Genomic DNA, 17248 nt, shown 5'->3' on the forward strand with positions numbered 1-17248 from the left:
AGGGTTTTGCTTTTTGGCAAAGAGCCAATGTTCATCTTCCATCCCAACCGAAGAACATTGTCTTCAGAGTCATGTGACACCCAGCACACGCATCAAAAGCTTTGCACACAAATGTCGGCTTTGCACATCAGTCTGCAGCGACAGAGTTACTCCGGTTATGCACGCGTGCGGTTCTAAGAGGCGCAAGGAAGCAAGAGACCAATACCAAGTCATTTTTTACCATCTATTATATCATCTCCAGCAAGCAAGTTACAATGCCTTTTACAAAACGTGCGCTCTGGGAACGGGAACGAAAAAAAAAAACAAAAACAAAATTTATTAACCAAAGAAAAACCAGCTAATCACAGTGTCTTTAGGTCTAAAAATTTCAAGACTGATATGTTACAGTTCAAGCGTTAAGGCAGGGGAGAAGAAAAAAAAACAAAACAAAACAAATACACGGAGAATGTAACAGGGCTTTTCCCCCTTCAAAAATGCTAGTTGTTAAAATTAAAACTTTAAGGGATTGCTGGGTTTAAACAAAGGAAGTTCACCGGCCACTGATGCTTCAAAATTAGGAAAATGACATGCGCATGAAACGACTATGCAGAAGAAGCAGACAGGCCAAGAAACTCTAAACTAGACTCCAAGTCTTGGTACCTCCCTTCAGCCGGCACATCGTAGCCAGAGGCTGGTCCATTCAGCTTCGCCTCCCTAGCGCAGCTTAGAAAGAACAAAAAGAGTTACAAAAATGCAGGGAAGTCAATGGAAGCCATGCAGCTGGACAGGCGAGACCTACGCTGCAAAGGGGCAACCGAGCCGGCTAGCAGCCTGCCAGGAATCGTTCGGCATTCTAAAGGAAAGGCCGGCATCGGGGCTGGTGGAGACCAACTGACCTGTTCGCCACGTGGGGACACGTGCACGTTGATTCTAGCATGGTGAATTTGGGGTGGAGCTAGAGTTAGGCTGTGGTTAGGAGAGCCAATCAGGGGGCACCAAGAATCGGAGGGCCTGAAGGCAACTGCTGCTGGAGCTCAGCAATTGACTCCCCCCAATTAAAAAGCAGTAACAGAAAAGAAAAATGTCTCAATTCAGCAGCTCTTTCCAAGATCCCCTGATAAATTTCAATGCAAGAACCTAAGAACCGCCCCCCCCATTTATTTTTTAAATCATATTGGGGGGGGGGGTGAGAGAGAAGACAGCCACAGAGAACAACATCATGCCCACTTCAGGAAAGCAAACAACCAGTTTAACAGAATAGAGAAAAAGCAAAGTTAAGTTCTTTAAAACGGGAAGTCCAACATGGGGAGGGAGCAGAACAAGGAGAACGCGTTTCTCTCTCTCTCTTTCTCTCTCTCTCTCTCTCTCTCTCTCTCTGTGAGCCAAGACACCCTTCACACCCAACTCAAGCCTTTTCACCGTTCTCTGGGGCAGGGGGGGCAGCTGCAAAGAGATGTGGGTTTTCCAGACGCTCTCCTGATGGGACACCCCGCCCCCCCCAATCTCGACACTGACATGGTTTGGCACAGCAGGAGCACCTGCATCCGCTTACGGCGCCTGTCACCGAGGGGAAAGGGAAGGGATCCGCGCCCGGGAGATGCCCGCTGCCTGCCATGGATGCCAGCCCCGATACTTTACTGACAACCAGCAAAACGCAGAGTCCTTAGGTGTGGCTCCTCTCTTTGGGTTTTTCGTTTCTGGTGTCCTAAACAGAAATAACAGGGAAAGGGGACAGAAAATTAAACAACTTTAGCGCTGAGCCATCTACCTTGGGCATCGCCAGGTCCTCAACCCACCGCCCTACATCAGGGCAGGTTAAATTCCCACCCTTCCACCTGCTCCCGCCTCCATCAAGTTTCAGACCCCTTCAGCGGATTCAAATTGTGTACCAAGAAACCCTACGGAGGTGCTGTCAAAGTTTATTGAGGAAAGCTTCCTCCCCTGGAAATAAAACTACTATTGCGTCTGCATGGGCCTGCCCGAGAACAGGTCATGTGACTCTACAGAGACAGGGAAACAGCAGACCTACAAAGGTGTGTCGTCATCCCCCTCCCTTGAGGTCGAGGGCTTGAAAGCCCCGGGTGTTTTCCAGGACTCTGTGACTTGGCCACACCTTCCAGCAACGCTTCCTCTCCCGGAACAGCGGAATTTCGCAGGGGTCACAAGTAAACCCAAGTCTCCTTGCTGTCATTTGCACTACCTTGCAATTTTGGCCACACCCTGCCAACGGCGCTGGTATTCACCCCACTAAGGAAAGAGGGGTGGAGTAGACACCAGCAGCCCCGAGAGGAGCCTTCCTCAATTTAGCAGAATCCTGGCTACTCAAGACTGCACCACATTAAAGAGCTGACCATCACAGTCACCTTGTGAGTTAAAAATGTTAGGGTGGGTCTTTAAAAATAAAGTAACTCTTCCCTCTTGCCTTTTTCTTTGGGCATTCAAAGTTCACTAAGGCCTTGTCCTGACTCAGAAGGGAAACCTGTGTCAGGGATGTACCATACACCTAAATGCTCCTCCATATTAAAAAAACAAAATTCCCACATATGGAAAGCCACAACGTATTAAGAACAGCTTTGGGGGGTTGGTGAATATTGATCTGAGAAAGTGAAGGGGTAGAATCATGTTTTAATATGGTCCGGAAAGAGTGGTCTGAAACAATTCCTTTTTAATTTTTACATTTTTCACAACAGACACAACCAACTTGACACTGAAGTAACCGATTGTCTAGGGAGGTTGCCATTTATTAACAAGATGGATGATATCATTTGATGATATTAATTATTATTCATATATATAAGAAGGGTGCAAACATCAACTGTGGACTTAACATCTAAGCTCACCTTCAAAAGTGTTTAGAAACGTTTACGGGAACCCTGCTTACCACCTGTAACGAGAATCTAGAGTTTTCAAGGGATCAAAAACAAGAGACAGGTGGAGCAAAGAGTCAAATCCCAAATGCCCGGGTAGGGGGGGGGCACAGCCAGAATCACACAAGTGAGTCACGCCGGAGGAGGGGGGGGCCCAGCAAGAGATACCTCGGGAGGAGGGGGCTTGATGGTGACCGGCTGAGAGGTTCTCCGGGGCGGAGATGGCTTCGGCTGGACCTGCTGCTGAACGGTGTTGTAGTAGGTGACCCCTCCGTACACCTGAGACTGGGCCTGCAAACCCGAGTGGAAGGAAAGATGGCTTTGCCTGCAGAAAACAAAAGGCCACCTTGCCTCCCCTTCTCCTCCCGCCGGTGCCAACTCCTGTTCATTTCAGACCCCTGGTTGGGAATCCCTCCTCTAATTGCTACATTGCCCTGCTGGGTGGTCGAGCACCGAGAAGTCAGGCTGTCTCCAGCCCCTTTAGGTCCCCACTGCAGAGGAGAGCAGGGGACGAACAAAGCCCAAACACTCAGCCGGCTCCCTTCTGGATGCCCGAAAAAGCCGAGGCCGCATCGGAGGCAACTTACTTGAGTGTTGGGGTAGAGGTGAGGCGGTGGGGGCGGCGGGAGAGCTCCTGGAGGGTAAGGGTAGCTGGGACTGCCAAAATTCATGACCCCAGGGGGAGGAGAGAAGTAAGTCGGCGCCAGCAACTGCTGGGGTGGGGGCGGGGGCTGCTGCCCGGGAGGCAAGGAGACAGGAGGATACAAGCCGGGGTTAGTCAAAGGCGCTGGTGCCTGGTGAGGATGCAGCCCTGGCGGAGGAGGAAGAAACAGACACAAACGGGTCAGGGCCTTGTGGAAATGTCACATGGCGGAAACGTTACTGCATCTTACGGCGGCAAAGACTTATTCCCCGTTAAGGACAAAACCCTTTGGCCTGATGAGTGAGTCGGCTGGAGCGACTTTCTAAAAGTGCTTCACGTGCACCACTCCTACAATCTGATCTGTCTTCATCGGGGCTGTTCAAGCCTTCTTCTGTCTAACTGTGGTCCCGACAGGTTTGTGGCTCCTCCAAAGGGCATGCTCTTGGAAGCACTGTCGCCTCCTCCTTGCTACATCCTAGCCTCGCTCCGGTGTCTGCAGCTGCAGGCGTAGGCTGTGTAGCTCAGGGAGTAGAACATCTGCTTGGCATGTAGAAGGCTTCAGGTTCAGTTCCCTACAGGAGGGGTAGTCAACCTGTGGTCCTCCAGATGTCCATGGACTACAATTCCCATGGGCCCCTGCCAGCGGTTGCTCATGGGAATTGTAGTCCATGGACATCTGGAGGACCACAGGTTGACTACCCCTGCCCTACAGCTCCAGCTGAGAGAATCATGTAGGAGGTGATGGGAAAAGACCTCGGCCTGAGACCCTGGAGAGCTATTGCCAGTTTGAGTAGACAGTACTGACCTTAATGAACCAAGGGTCTGACCCAGAATATTGTGGCTTCTGAGGTGTGTGTGCGTATGTGCGGGTACATATTCAATGGCAAGATGGCCCCCATTTTAAAGAACCATCAGGTGGGAAAGTTTGATGCCAGCAAAGCAGAAATCTGGCTTCATAAGTAAGAACAGGAAAAGAGAAAATTCCCCTAACTGGGTAAACAAGCTCCAGAATGTGGAGATCAGCCTTCCCTTCCGACCACCCCAGTCCTCTCTCGGCCTCCTCTCACAGGCCACTGCATTTCCATGTGGATCACCTCGACGCAAAACCAGCATCCCGCGACAGAAGCGACAAACTATTTGCACAACTGCGCCCGACCTAAAAGGGAGAGCACCGGATGGAGACAACTGGGGGACGATGATTTCCCCTCCACAGTAAGACTGCCTGCCAGCTTAGCTTACTGTTCTTTTGACTCAAAGGTCCTGAGCAGATCAAGATGCAAGCGCCTTACAAGCAATCGCTGCAGCTTAACCTGTAGCAATGGCTAAGGTCCTACAAGAATACACTGAGGAAGGGGAGAGAAAACAGAGGGGCCGGTGCGATAAGGCACCCCTTACCTGGGTGGGGGAGATGCATTTCAGGCTGGACAATCACCCCTTGGGGAGGCAACGGGGCAGGGTTCTCGCTGTGGGTGTAAATTGGACCCTGGAACTGTACTGTAAAAACAGAACAGGAGGGGAACAAGCGTTGAATGAAAGGAGCCTTATGCAGCCGACACTCTGGCAACAATACACAAAGATGCCAGAGGAGAGGAGACACTTTTCGTTAACAGAAAAACAGCACGGCAAGTGAAGAGGATGGAGGGCAGAGATGCTGTCTCCCCAGCTGAACTAGCTTTTCTATCTGTATGGAGTCTGCATGCGAGGGAACATTCAACGGGAAAGTGGTGCGTGGGGTAACCCAAATGCTTCAAAAAGGGTATAAACAACAACGAACGGGGAAGGACGCTGTGCCAGTAAAAACCAGTCCTCCACACACCCGCCCTCTGGGCAAAGCACACCTGCCTACTCCAGGCTTGGCGCTACAAGGGGCTCCCAGCCATCCCCAAGGGCACCAGATCCGCTTCCCCGGAGCGAGCCCTTCAGACGCCCAAGAACTGCTGACTGGCAACGCACTCCTGCCCTGATGCCCAAGCCGACAGGGAGAAGGTTCTTCAGTGGCGACGTGCACTCACGTGGATCGTAGTAGTGCCCTTCCATTATGCTGATGTGCACTGGCGGAGCAGGCTCCGGGACGGGCCTCTGGCGCTGTGACGAGTAACGCTTGGCACGGCTCCCCTGGACTCCCTGGGGAAACAAAACGGGTCCGGAGGCTCACCGGCGAGGCACAGGCAGAGGCTTAGCGGCCCACCAGCTCCCAGGCTGCTTTGCACCCGAGGTCCCATTAAGCAAAGAGCTTTGGCAGAGCCCTGGGGAAAACTCGGCACACAGTTCAGAAGAAGGCGCACAGTTCAGAAGAAAGAGGGAGCCGCACAAGAGCCCAGACACAATTTGTGTCATGGAGCACCTTGAAGACGAAACCAAATTTAATTCGGGGTATAAGCTTTCATCTTCGAGGCGCCCGGGACTCGAGCTTTGTTCTGCTGCTTCAGGCCAAGAGGGCTACCCGCCTGAATCTAACCTGCAAGGACCTGTAAGGAAAGGCTTCAGAAAAGGATGGTGAGGCCGGGAGACCTGGGTGAGGGCTTCTGCTGCAGGGGGGGGGGGCACATACAGAGCAAGGAAAGCCAAGAGCCACTGCTGCAACACCCCTCCAATGCCACCACCTCCCTGCTGTAGCCTCTGCCTGTTTTCTATTCTGTGCCAGAAAACATCAAGAGCGATTCAGAAGCAGAGCCAAGATAAACCTGTCAGGGCCCGATGAGATGCGGTCTTGACTTAACTCCCCTCATTGTAGAATCTGGGAGGGATTTATGAGTGATTCTACAGTCTCTGCTTGCCTGCCTGGCCACCCCCCCCCCTTCCTGCTGTGTTGACATTTCGGAAATTGGCAGGAGACATGGGGATTTTACCATCTCTTCCATCCGGTTGAACTGAGGAGGTGGGGCTGCTCCAATATGCATCTGATTAGGAATACCTAATGGGGAAAGGGAGGAGAGAGGGAAAAATAAAAAAGAAACATTGATTACTATGCAAGTTCCACAAACAGAGACAGACAGCGGGTTCAGGGCAATCCTGGGGGAAAAGATGAAAATGATTTTTCACTCGGCCAGAGATTACTTGTAAACTCAGAGAGAGAAGGACAGCCAGAGTTGGTAAGAGAGGCAAAACAGAGAGGTGGACGGAAGGGCCTAGGACATGCTTTCTCAGTCAGGGTTTCTTGATGGTCCTGGAAGGGTTTCCTGAATGGGTGCGAGTTAGTTTTTAGATACTTTGAAAATTTGTTAAGCGTTTATCAGGTGATATGACCCTATGTGGTTATGTTGACCTGCCCCTCCTCTCCCCCCCCCCAAATGGCCAACGATGGGCCTGGAGTGGGTGTGAAGGCGAGGAGCCCTGGGTGGGTGTGTACACAGCTATGTTTCCCGACCATATTCTGCACGATCGCACCACTTCTGGGGTTTCTCGAAGCCCAAAGAATGTTTTAGGGGTTTCTCGACAGTAAAAAAGCTGAGACAGGCTGGCCTAGGAAATGAAGAGGCAAAAGACAGGCCTGGATTGGCAAGCCATGGAAAGCCAATAAAGCAAGGAAAACACACCCAAGCTCTCCGGGGAGTGGGAGGTTAGAGGAAAGCTGGGGGGAGGGGGGATCTGAAAAGAGGGAAAACTGAGGAGAAAAAACAAGATTAGGATTACACACAGATCTCAAACTGTCTGCCGAAACTTTGGAGTATTTTTTTTTATGTTACCTCTCCACCCTTTTGCATGGGTGGGTCATAGATTTAAGATAAGGAAAGCAATTTCCTATTTCCCCCCTCCCCCGTCTCGGCACATCTGCCAGCTGCTCACCCTGAGGCTGTATGAACTGGGGCTGCCCTGGGTTCCAGTTTTGTTCCGCTATATTCAGCTGGGTCATGTCTTGCTCCAGGTCCTCTAGACTGGCTTCGACGGGCACTTCCCAGTTCTCAGCCTTCGCCGGCGACGAGGACGGCATCGCCTCTGCGGCTTTCGGCGGCGCAGGGGTCAGCCCCGACGGAGGCGGGACTTCGTCCGCCAACTTCCCCGCCTCGCCGGCTTTGGTCCGACTCCGCCTGGCCCGGGAATAGGACTTCTTCTCCACAGGCTTATCCGGAGGGGGCTGCAGGGCGTCCGCGGGGGCTGCCGGGCTCTCCGGAAGGGCCTCTTCCTTTTTGACGGGGCTGCTGCGAACGTGCGGGACCTCCGGCTCGGGGGAAGGCTCTCGCGCCGGGGCCGGCTCCGAGCGCCGGGCCCGGTAACTGCTCTCGTGCTTGGCGTGCTCGCTGAAGCGAGGGGCGTGCTGCTGGCTGCCCGCATCCGCCGCCCGGTAGCTCGGGCGGGTCTCCTTGTAGCCGCCGGGCCTCGGGAAAGTCCTGGGTAGGGGCATGCGTCCCGTCCCCGCGGTGTTGCGGTTGATGAACGTCCGGGGAGGCACCGGGGGGCTGTCAAGGCTCTGGTGTCGCGGGGGCTTGCTGGGCCGCTCGTTGGCCCAATTTGGCTCTCTCTGAGGGGGACTCCCAAACCTGAATTAAGAAGGGATGCCGCAGGTCAGCATCTGGGATGGATGGTTAAGGCTCCTCCTGACCTTAGCTCCCCCCTGAGGCGGCCAGAATCAAGGCAGAAGACTCAAGGCCGTGTCCCCCCACCCCCGCCCTCCCAGCGCTCTCACTCACCTCGGTTTGCGCACCCTCCGGGGCTTGATGTCATCGGGGTTGTGGGCCGAGCGGATATCGTACCCGTACAGCGCAATGAGCTCGTGCCTGGATTTGGGCGCCTGCTCGTCTTCCCGGAACTTGTCGTGCTCCCATCGCCCCTCGTCTTTCCACAGCTTCCGCTGCCGACCCTTCGGGCTGGGTCATCGGGAGGGAAGGCACCAATGATTATTTGGGGGGGCGGGGACAATATGCAAAAGGGGCAGGCTGTGATAGTTGGACACCCCAATGGTCTGTCCTCCTGCCAATGGTTACTGCAAAGCCACCTCCCCGATCCACATGCCCCGCCCCATTTCCCTCCAGACTAACGGAGCTCGTAATCCCTCCCTCCTGCCGGTCACGTGACCCACCGGATTTCCTCTTCCTGGGTCTGCCCACGGAGGTCGTGTTCAAAGAACAGGCCTTTCCGAGGGATGTACGCGGGATTCTTCCGGTCCTCGTCGTCGTCCAAGTGCTTGGGAACTTTTTTGCCGACCTTATTCTCAGTCGGTTCGGTGCTTTCCTGCGGAGGACAAATGGATCTATAAATTTCCCGTCTGCAGACGCTCACCACGAGCACAGTCCTCTATTGCAGGGGTGACGGGACTGAGGTCTGCAAAGTGATACCCGGGACAGAGCAGGCAGAGAAAGAAATACTTCCCCCTCCCTTTTGCACATTAGAAGAACTTGTGGGCGCTCAATGAAAGCAAGGAGCAGGAGGCTTAGAAGGAAGCCCTTCGGCCAGAGAGCTGTGAGCACACGGAGTTCATTGCCGCACAAAGTGGCGAGGTCTACAAGCACAGACAGTGTCAAGAGGGGAATGGACAGACAAGGCCCCAAGGTCTAGATGGGAGAGACTGTCTGGGGCAGTGAAGCTCTGTATTCTTGGTATTTGGAGGGGAACAGTGGGAGGGCTTCTGGAGTTCTGACCCTGCTGGTGGACCTCCTGATGGCAGCTGTTTTTTTTTTTGGCTACTATGTGACACGGTGTTGGATTAGATGGGCCACTGGCCTGATCCAACATGGCTTCTCCTATGTTCTTCCACAAAAAGAATGCCACCTTCCAAGGAAACTGCTAATCTTACGTAGACCAAATAGCAGCGTCACCCAATGGATACAGCACACTAAGTAGGAAACTCGCTCTGCAGGAACTAATTGCTGACGGTACCCTTTCGATGCCAGACTGGCTGGCCCCAGGTCCTCAGCGCCTGCCGCGACTCACCTGCCCGTCCCCGCTTTGCCTCTCGCCTGCCACGGTGCCTTTAGGCTCCGGTTTCTCATTCCCTTTGTCTGCCTTTGTTGCCAATTCACTGGCTTCATTGCTGTCCTGCTTCAGGTCCACTTTTGACGTTTCTTCCTCGCTGTATTCCCCCTCCTCGCCCTGAAAAACAAACAGGGAGTCCAAAATGAGTCGATTCAGTCTGGGAGTGAAGCGTCGTTTTTAATCAGAACTATGCATGCTTGGCTAGGTCGGCATTTGCCAGCCTCTGAAGAGCTCCAAGGAACAAGCATCCAACTCATACGCCGGCTAAGCCAGCCTTGAACATGGGGGAAAAGTCACACGGCAAAACTCAGAGATGCCAACTCTGTACCCAAAGGCACACGGGATAACAAGAGTGATCTGGCCAGTCTAGAAAGACTGGTGCCGCGGCCCTTGAAGGGCTTCAGAACTGCTAGCGAGTCGGTCAAGATCACACACAAGATAAAACTCCAAAAGGCCAACTGGCACCTAAACACGATAAACTCACCTCAGAATCCTCAGCGCTTTCATAGTCAGAGAGAACAGCTAAAAATAAAAGATGTGACATTAGGGACGTCATCTCAATCGCAACATGTCCATGATCAAACTTCTGCTTTTCTCCTAGTCAACTACTTGCCTAGAATTTGCACCCACCCGCAGGACCTCCACCCAACCGAAACACTCTCTCTTTGATTGCTCCCTTGCTTTCACCCCCCACCTTCAATCTGCCACCCCGTTACTTCTCCCTCCATGATATTCCAAATACAAGCCTTCACTGCCTTTGCTTCATTCTCAAGTAATTTACCGGCTTGATTTCTGCCTCTTTCTCCTGTTTGCCTCTCTCCAGAGCTCTGCCATGAAGACTGGGCACATATTTCGGCTGAGGGGTGTCAGAACTCCCATAAAGCCGGTGCAACTGCGTGATTTGGAGACAGAGGAGGGTGAAAACTGTCCACCATGCTTCAGCTCAGAAAAAGCAATGGATGAGATGCGTAACAGTGCCAGCGTCACCCTGGAGAAGTGAGCAGGGATTCCTGAAAGCTCCTCCCTGCCACCATTTTAATTTGTCTTTAAGGAGCTCCTGGATTCTTGCTCTTTTCGACTGCTCCACTACATGGTTACCCATCCTGAGTGTCACTCTTCTTATGTTCTATCTTGCCTTGCCTTTAAAGAGCTCAAAATGGCAGACATGGTCTCCCCCTCAAGATGTCTCCGTGAAATAGGCTCGGCTGAGAAACAGGAATAGGCCCAGAATCAGCCAGCAAACTTCACAGCAGAGCAGGGGTTTGCACCTGGGCCTCCCAAATCCAAGCGCTACAACCAGGCTATGCAGGTCCTAAGTTTCCAGAAGCGTACCCCCAAGTCCTGGCTCTCCCGCATGCGTGGCTAAACGTTAAGCCAGACAAAACATCTGCTTTTATCAGCAGAAGGTCTGGAGCAGCAAGCAGCTAACCTGACAAAGAGCGCTGTACCTCAAAGGGGAGGGCAAGCAGTATTAGAACGTTGGCCGGGACAGGAAAATGTATGATTCCTTTTTAAAAGACAGACACTGTCAAAAGTATACCTTTGATCCTCCCTTTCATTCTCATTTGCTCAGAACAAAGAATATCCCCACTCACCGTCTCCTTCTATGCCATCTTCACTTTCCTGTTTTATAAAAAAGAAAAGAGAGAGCACAGTTACCTTACAGAGACATGTATGCAGAAGAAAAACATACATAATATACATATAGTCCAGTGGAAGGAGCTGCAGGATGGGGCAGGGTATGTTGTCACTAATCAAATTACAAAGTACCCCTGTTGCTTGACCAAAGACTTATTAGAAAGTGTACTTTTTATATTTGTTTTGAACAGGCAGCCAAGGAGAAGTATTTTTCCTCTCTCTTCAAAAATACTAGAACTCATTCAATGAAGCTGATGGGCAGTAGGTTGAGGACAGACAAAAGGAAATACTACTTTACACTGAAAGCAATTCAAATGTAGAATTTTCTGGTAGAGGATGTATCATTATTTGTTTAAATTACAGACTGCTCTCTCCAGTCAGGCTCAGATCGGTGGACAACAGCTGTGCAGTGATGGCCACAGGAATAAACAGATTCACAGAGGATGAGTCTATCAAAGGGTTGGTGAATGAGGGGAACCTCCACATTCAGAGGCACTAAACCTCTGAATCCCAGAGCCAAGAGGCGACATCAGGGCCTCGACCTCTATGCCCTGTTACTGGCCCTCCCAAGGAACTGGTTGGCCATTGTATGAGAAAGGAGGCTGGACTAGATGGACCCCTGGTCTGATCCAGCTGGGCTCTTCTGTTGTTCTCATGAATGTCTCAGCCTCTAAGCCCTGTTGTTTGCTGTCTAGAGGAACTGGTTGGCCACTGTGTGAGGCAGGAAGCTGGACTAGATGGATCATAGGTCTGATCCAGCAGGGCTCTTTGGAGGTTCTTAGTAGTTTATTTCCCCTCCTTTACACTTGCAGAAGATTAGCACAATTTTCCCATACCTTTTCTTCATTAAAAAAAAAGATTACTTGTATTACTTTATTTATCCCTTGGGCCTCCAGGGTCCACAAGGCTCCTTTCTAGCAACACGGTGACCTTCCTTATGATAGGCTGACACTACCCTGGAATGCCACCCAAGGAGAGCAGGTGGTGTTCACACAGCTAACCCCATGTGCAATCCCTGTTTTATCATGTTTATTAAAGAGACATGTGTTCTTCTGGGATATTCTGCAGGTATTCAGGAAAGCAACAGTCCTCGATCCTCCTGCCACTACGCCCAGCTAGATAAGTTGCACGACAGGAAGGATGAGACGTGACAAAACTCAGCTTTAAGCAGCAGGAGACTTCCTCCCAAAAGCCAGCCTGTCACATCACAGGCCAAACAAGAGAAATCTCTCTGGACTGCTCTCCAAGAATGAAAAGTGCACAGCTGTGAAGAGCAGGGGAGCAAAACATTCCAGGGGGAGGAAGGGCATTCTCCTCCATCCCCCTCCATGGAAATGGTCTCATCCAAAAGTAGGAAAGACCTATTGAGGGAGTCACATTGTCAGTGTCTCCATTTTGGAAAAGGGAACAAACAGAGTCTGGATGAAGAGCTGCTCACACGATTGCCAACCGGGCTGCTAGTTTATTTTATTATACGTTTCTATACCGCCCTCCCTTGCAGCTCAGGGCAATTTACAGTGAGGGCTCACAGCTCAAATCCGCTGGGACACGGGTACAAAACAACAAAAACATTAACAATTATAAACTTAACCTTACAACATTATAACTTATAACTGCCTAAACATTCAACCATTAATTGCACAGCTGTAAATGCACCCTTTTACTGAGTACGTGGTCGGGTCAAGCATCTCCCTGTGCCAGTGAGGTGTCTGTTTGGTGCAGTTGGCCCTAGAGGAGACTTCTGGGGGTCTAGTTGATGCTGTTGTTTCTTTGTCCCGATTGAAGGCTTGGTGGAAGGGCTTTATTTTGCAGGCCCTGTGGAATTGCTTTAGCTCTGGTAGGGCCCTAATCTCTTCTGGGGGTTTATTCCACCAAGTGGGGGCCAAGACAGAGAAAGCCCTGGCCAAATGAGCTTCCTCGGGGCCGGGGATCACCAGCTTGTGGGAGTTTGAAGAGCGTAGTGCTCTCTGGGGGTGTAGGCAGAGAGGCAGTCCCTCAAGCACGCAGGGCCCTGCCTGAGCATGACCTTGAATGTGATTACCAGAACCTTAAGCCTGAGCCAGATTTTGACCCATAGCCCGTGCAGTTGTTGGAGCGTGGCCTGCGTGTGGGCCCTCCAGGGCGTTCCTGTGAGGACCCTGGCTGCAGCGTTCTATACCGTTTGGAGGTACCGGAGCAGGGTTAAGCCTGTGTAGAGTGGGTTACCTGATGCTTGAAACACTCTGACACCTTCTTACTAACATGTTTCCTCCACTCTTCCACCTCTTTTGGGTTGCCTCATGATTTGTGGTGCTTTTCTTCTACTCACAACTTCTACTACTTGCAACCTCAAGCCACTACCTAGGTTTCCAGCCTTCCCCCTCCGAGAACCATGCTCTGAAGAAAACACAGATCCAGGAAAGCAGGTGTCAAGAACACAACAGTTGCTAATTATTATCCAGCCAGGTAAAAGTCACTCCACCACATCACAGAAGTGTCCAGCCTGGAGGGGTTATCTACCCTTCCCTAGATAAGCTTGACATGTTTAGCTCATCTCTCATATGTTGGATACATGCTAAACCCAAACTATACACAACTTCTGGGGGGGGGGGGCAAAGACCTGTATTTTTGGATTTCTGCATCCACAAAACAGGTTAGCCAGAGCCCTTTTGGATGCGCTCAAGGGATTACTCAAGAACAGGAGTAGTCAAAATGCGGCCCTCCAGATGTCCATGGACTACAATTCCCAGGAGAATGCTGGCAAGGGCTCCTGGGAATTGTAGTCCATGGACATCTGGAGGGCCGCAGTTTGACTACCCCTGCTCAAGAACATAAAGTTCCTATGTTCCATGCCTCCCTAACATAAAGTACCATGCCTCCCTAACACAGCTACTAGAGTCATTCTCCTCCATGCAGGACAATAAATCCAGCAGCATGAAGATTAAGAAGATTAAAGTCATGACTCCCGGGGAGTTATACAACTTTAAGGATGACCATGAAGCAATCAAAATTGTCTGAGGAGTGATGCTGACATGGAAGTGCCAAAACACCAAAGCCAGATGGCAATGGGGGCCAGCTGCTGATGCCAGTTTGCAGCTTGTTGCTTTCATAAAAAAGCTACCAGCTTTCTTTTTTGGCACTTCCATGTCACCATTGCTTCTGTATATATAAGAAATAACTTGTTTATATGAATCAACAGGAAAGAATGAAGGCATTTTTCACATTGTTTTGATTTTTTGGTACACCGAGACAAGATCCCAATACTGTTATTGACTTTCAACGAACCCATCTTCTGGTTCACGTTAAGATTATAGCAGTTTTGTTTTGCTCAGGATGTGAACGGGGGGGGGGGGGTGGATTTAGAAGGAACAGTGATTGCTAAACATGACTTCTTGTAAGTAGGATCATGTTTATATAACTTTGGTACTGTGTCACGTGAATACTTATGCTATGCTCCAGTGCTTTCTTGAGGTTCCAGACATCTAAAATCCTAATGCACTAGCTACTGAATGTCCCATTTTGGGGGCGACTGTACTAGCTCACTTTGTGCAATCCACCCTTTTGAGAAAGGCGCTCTATAAATAATACAATAAATAAATACAATCCAGAATGTGGCTGAGCCTGGCTGGGTGCTGCAAGATGGGAGGGGGAAATTAGAGGGAACATTGACTGCTGTGTTTAGAAGAATTGGTTTTTATACCCCACTTTTCACTACCTGAAGGGAGTCTCAAAGCGGCTTACAATTGCCTTCCTTTCCCCTCCCCACAACAGAAACCCTGTGAGGTAGGTGGGGCTGAGAGAACTCTGACAGAACTGCTCTGCAAGGACAGCTCTAACAGAACTTTGACTGGCTCACAGTCACCCAGCTGGCTGCATATGGAGAACTGGAGAATCAAATCTGACTCTCCAGATCAGAAGTTGCCACTCTAAACCACTGCACCAAGCTAGCTCTTTTGTGTGTGTGTGTGTCTAGAGTCCTGTTTATACAACTCTGGTACTGTGTCATGTGAATACTTATGCTGCAGTCCTTTCTAGTGGTTCCAGATGTTTAAAATCCTAACGCATTGTTTACTGAATGTCCCATTTTGGGGTGATGGCACTAGGTCGCAATATGCAATCCATTTCAAGCCCTTGTGAGAAAGGCGTGTGGCAAATAATACAATAAGCGAATAAACATGAAACAAACGAATAACTGAAATGCAAGAGGTAGCTGAGTCTAGCTGGGAGCTGCAAGGGGACAAGTGAGCCTGAAGGCCACTGGGCAAGATCCACTGGAGATGCGCATTAGAGGGAACACTGACTGCTGTATACAGCTTCTTGTAAGAAGGATCCTGTTTGTGTAACTTTGGTCCTATGTCAGGTGAAGACTTCTGTTGTGCTCCACTTCTTTCTGGCGGTTCCAGATGACTAAACTGCTAATGCCCTGGCTGCTGAATGCCAGCCTCCTCGAAGGGTGTCTGTTGTGGGGAGTGAACAGGAAGGCGATTGCAAGGTACTTTGATACACATGAGGCCTGTGGGTGACCTTGGGCCCATCAGTTCTCTCAGAGCTCTCTCAGCCCCACTTCCCTTTCAGGGTGCCTGTTGTGGAGAGAGGAAGGCAATTGTAAGCCACTTTGAGAGACAGGAAGCCTGTGGGTGACCTTGGGCCTGTCACAGTTCTCTCAGAGCTCTCTCAGCCCCACTTCCCTTTCAGGGTGCCGCTGTGGAGAGAGGAAGCAAGACAGGAAACCTGTGGGTGACCTTGGGCCTGTCGCAGTTCTCTCAAAGCTCTCTCAACCCCACTTCCCTTTTAGGGTGCCGCTGTGGAGAGAGGAAGCAAGACAGGAAACCTGTGGGTGACCTTGGCCCTGTCGCAGTTCTCTCAGAGCTCTCTCCGCCCCACGGACCTCGCAGGGTGCCTGTTGTGGGCAGAAGTGGGGACTCCTTCGGGGCGTGAAAGCCCCCCTCTCCCCCGTGAGGGGCTCCCCATCACCCGAGAAGGCGGCGAGGGCGCAGGCGGGCCTACTTACGCACTCCGAGTCGGCCGGGCTGGCTCCCCCGGGCACCGGCTGCGCGGCCTCCCCCTCCTCCTCTTCCTCCTCCGCCTCCTCGTCCTGCTGCTGTTGCTGCTGCTGCAGCTTCTCGGCGTCGCCCGGGCCGCTCCCGGCGTCTCCGGCCAGCCCCAGGCCGAGGCCGAGGCCCAGGCGGTGGGTGCCGCGCGGGGATGGGGCGGCGCTCCCGGCCGGCGAGTCGGACTCGTCCTCCTCGCTGCTGTCCTGGGAGGCTCGCTGCCGCCGACGGTCCGCCATCTTGACGGGGAAGGAGCAAGAAGCGAAAACCTCTCGGAGGGGGAAGGAAGGAAGGACGGAGGGATGACGGGTAAGGAGGCCTCTCTCGCTCAGCCGCGGGGGACTACAACGACCGGCAGCGACCGCGCGCGCGCGTGCGCCTTTCATTTTTCCCACCGCCCGGCGCTCTCCCACAATCCCCTGCTTCCGGACGCCGAGATGGGGGGTGACGTCAAGGGAGAGCAAGAGCGCGCCGCTGCCTGCGGCGGGAAGGATAGCGGACGCCTCGACAACAACGTCACGTGCTCCGCGCGCAACGCGGGCGGGCGGGACGCCCGGGTGATGTCATCACGCGGCGACGGCGGATGTGTTGGTTGCGGGTAGGCGGAAGGAAGAATCGGGGGGGGGATTAATGCAGTTTATGGCACCTAATTGCCTCACTGGTCTTTTTGTTTCCTAGGACAGGAATGTAATTCGGATCTAATACAGAAATACGTTTAGCCTATTCACTGATTCTAGTAAGCTAGTCTAGAAGAGCTAGAAACGGATTTCTTACTCGTTGGTACAGATTATATTTTATGAGTTCCCCATTTAGCCCTACAGGGCTGTTTGAAATAACTTTTTAAGGAGACAAAGTAATATTGCATACTAGAGGCAAAGCCCATTGCACCCAGGAAGGTGACAGCCCCTAGTATGGCACCCCTGCTCAGGGTCCTTCCTGGGTGTTGGCCCTCCTACCCCTGCTCCCTTCTTGATCTTCAGTTCCAATGTAATGAGTAAACAGAACCGACACTAATCTTAAAAGCTGGGTTTGAATCCCCACCCCGTTTCCATGTACAACCACCTGGGTTGCTAACCTGCGGGGGGGGGGGGGGGGGCTGTATATCTTCATTAGTTACAACTGATCTTCAGGCATCAGTTTCTCCTCCATGCCTCACTCCCCAGCAGGCCAAAGGGGAATGG

General features: G+C 51.8%; 1 protein-coding gene across 4 annotated transcripts; it reads right to left on the bottom strand.

Moving 5' to 3' along the window:
- Nucleotides 1-209: 209 nt before the first annotated feature.
- CASC3 (CASC3 exon junction complex subunit) lies at nucleotides 210-16477 on the bottom strand. Of its 4 annotated transcripts, none has more exons than XM_077313789.1 (14): nucleotides 16028-16477; nucleotides 10995-11022; nucleotides 9884-9921; nucleotides 9358-9516; nucleotides 8507-8658; nucleotides 8118-8294; nucleotides 7276-7967; nucleotides 6339-6403; nucleotides 5502-5613; nucleotides 4885-4983; nucleotides 3434-3657; nucleotides 3015-3137; nucleotides 2820-2876; nucleotides 210-1676 (listed from the first exon to the last, which is right to left on the bottom strand). In XM_077313789.1, the coding sequence occupies exons 1-13, from the start codon at nucleotides 16451-16453 to the stop codon at nucleotides 2832-2834; spliced, it is 2340 nt and encodes a 779-aa protein (XP_077169904.1). In that variant the 5' UTR covers nucleotides 16454-16477; the 3' UTR covers nucleotides 210-1676; nucleotides 2820-2831. The 4 variants fall into 4 exon arrangements, with proteins under 4 accessions (XP_077169904.1, XP_077169903.1, XP_077169906.1 ...); XM_077313788.1 differs by having other exon boundaries at nucleotides 210-1684; XM_077313791.1 differs by having other exon boundaries at nucleotides 2820-2863; nucleotides 16028-16476.
- Nucleotides 16478-17248: the final 771 nt, after the last annotated feature.

The sequence above is a fragment of the Paroedura picta genome, chromosome 16 (genome assembly GCF_049243985.1).
Source record: "Paroedura picta isolate Pp20150507F chromosome 16, Ppicta_v3.0, whole genome shotgun sequence".
Taxonomy (NCBI): Eukaryota; Metazoa; Chordata; class Lepidosauria; order Squamata; family Gekkonidae; genus Paroedura; species Paroedura picta.

What these genes read in the sequence shown, in the direction of transcription:
- CASC3 (XM_077313789.1), bottom strand. Translation starts at nt 16,453, where the DNA reads ATGAAAGGCGCACGCGCGCGCGCGGTCGCTGCCGGTCGTTGTAGTCCC. An exon ending in AGGGCACTACTACGATCCAC is followed by an intron (nt 4,984 to 5,501) that starts GTGAGTGCACGT and finishes CTGTTTTTACAG; the next exon opens with TACAGTTCCAGGGTCCAATT. An exon ending in AATGCATCTCCCCCACCCAG is followed by an intron (nt 3,658 to 4,884) that starts GTAAGGGGTGCC and finishes CTCCTCCGCCAG; the next exon opens with GGCTGCATCCTCACCAGGCA.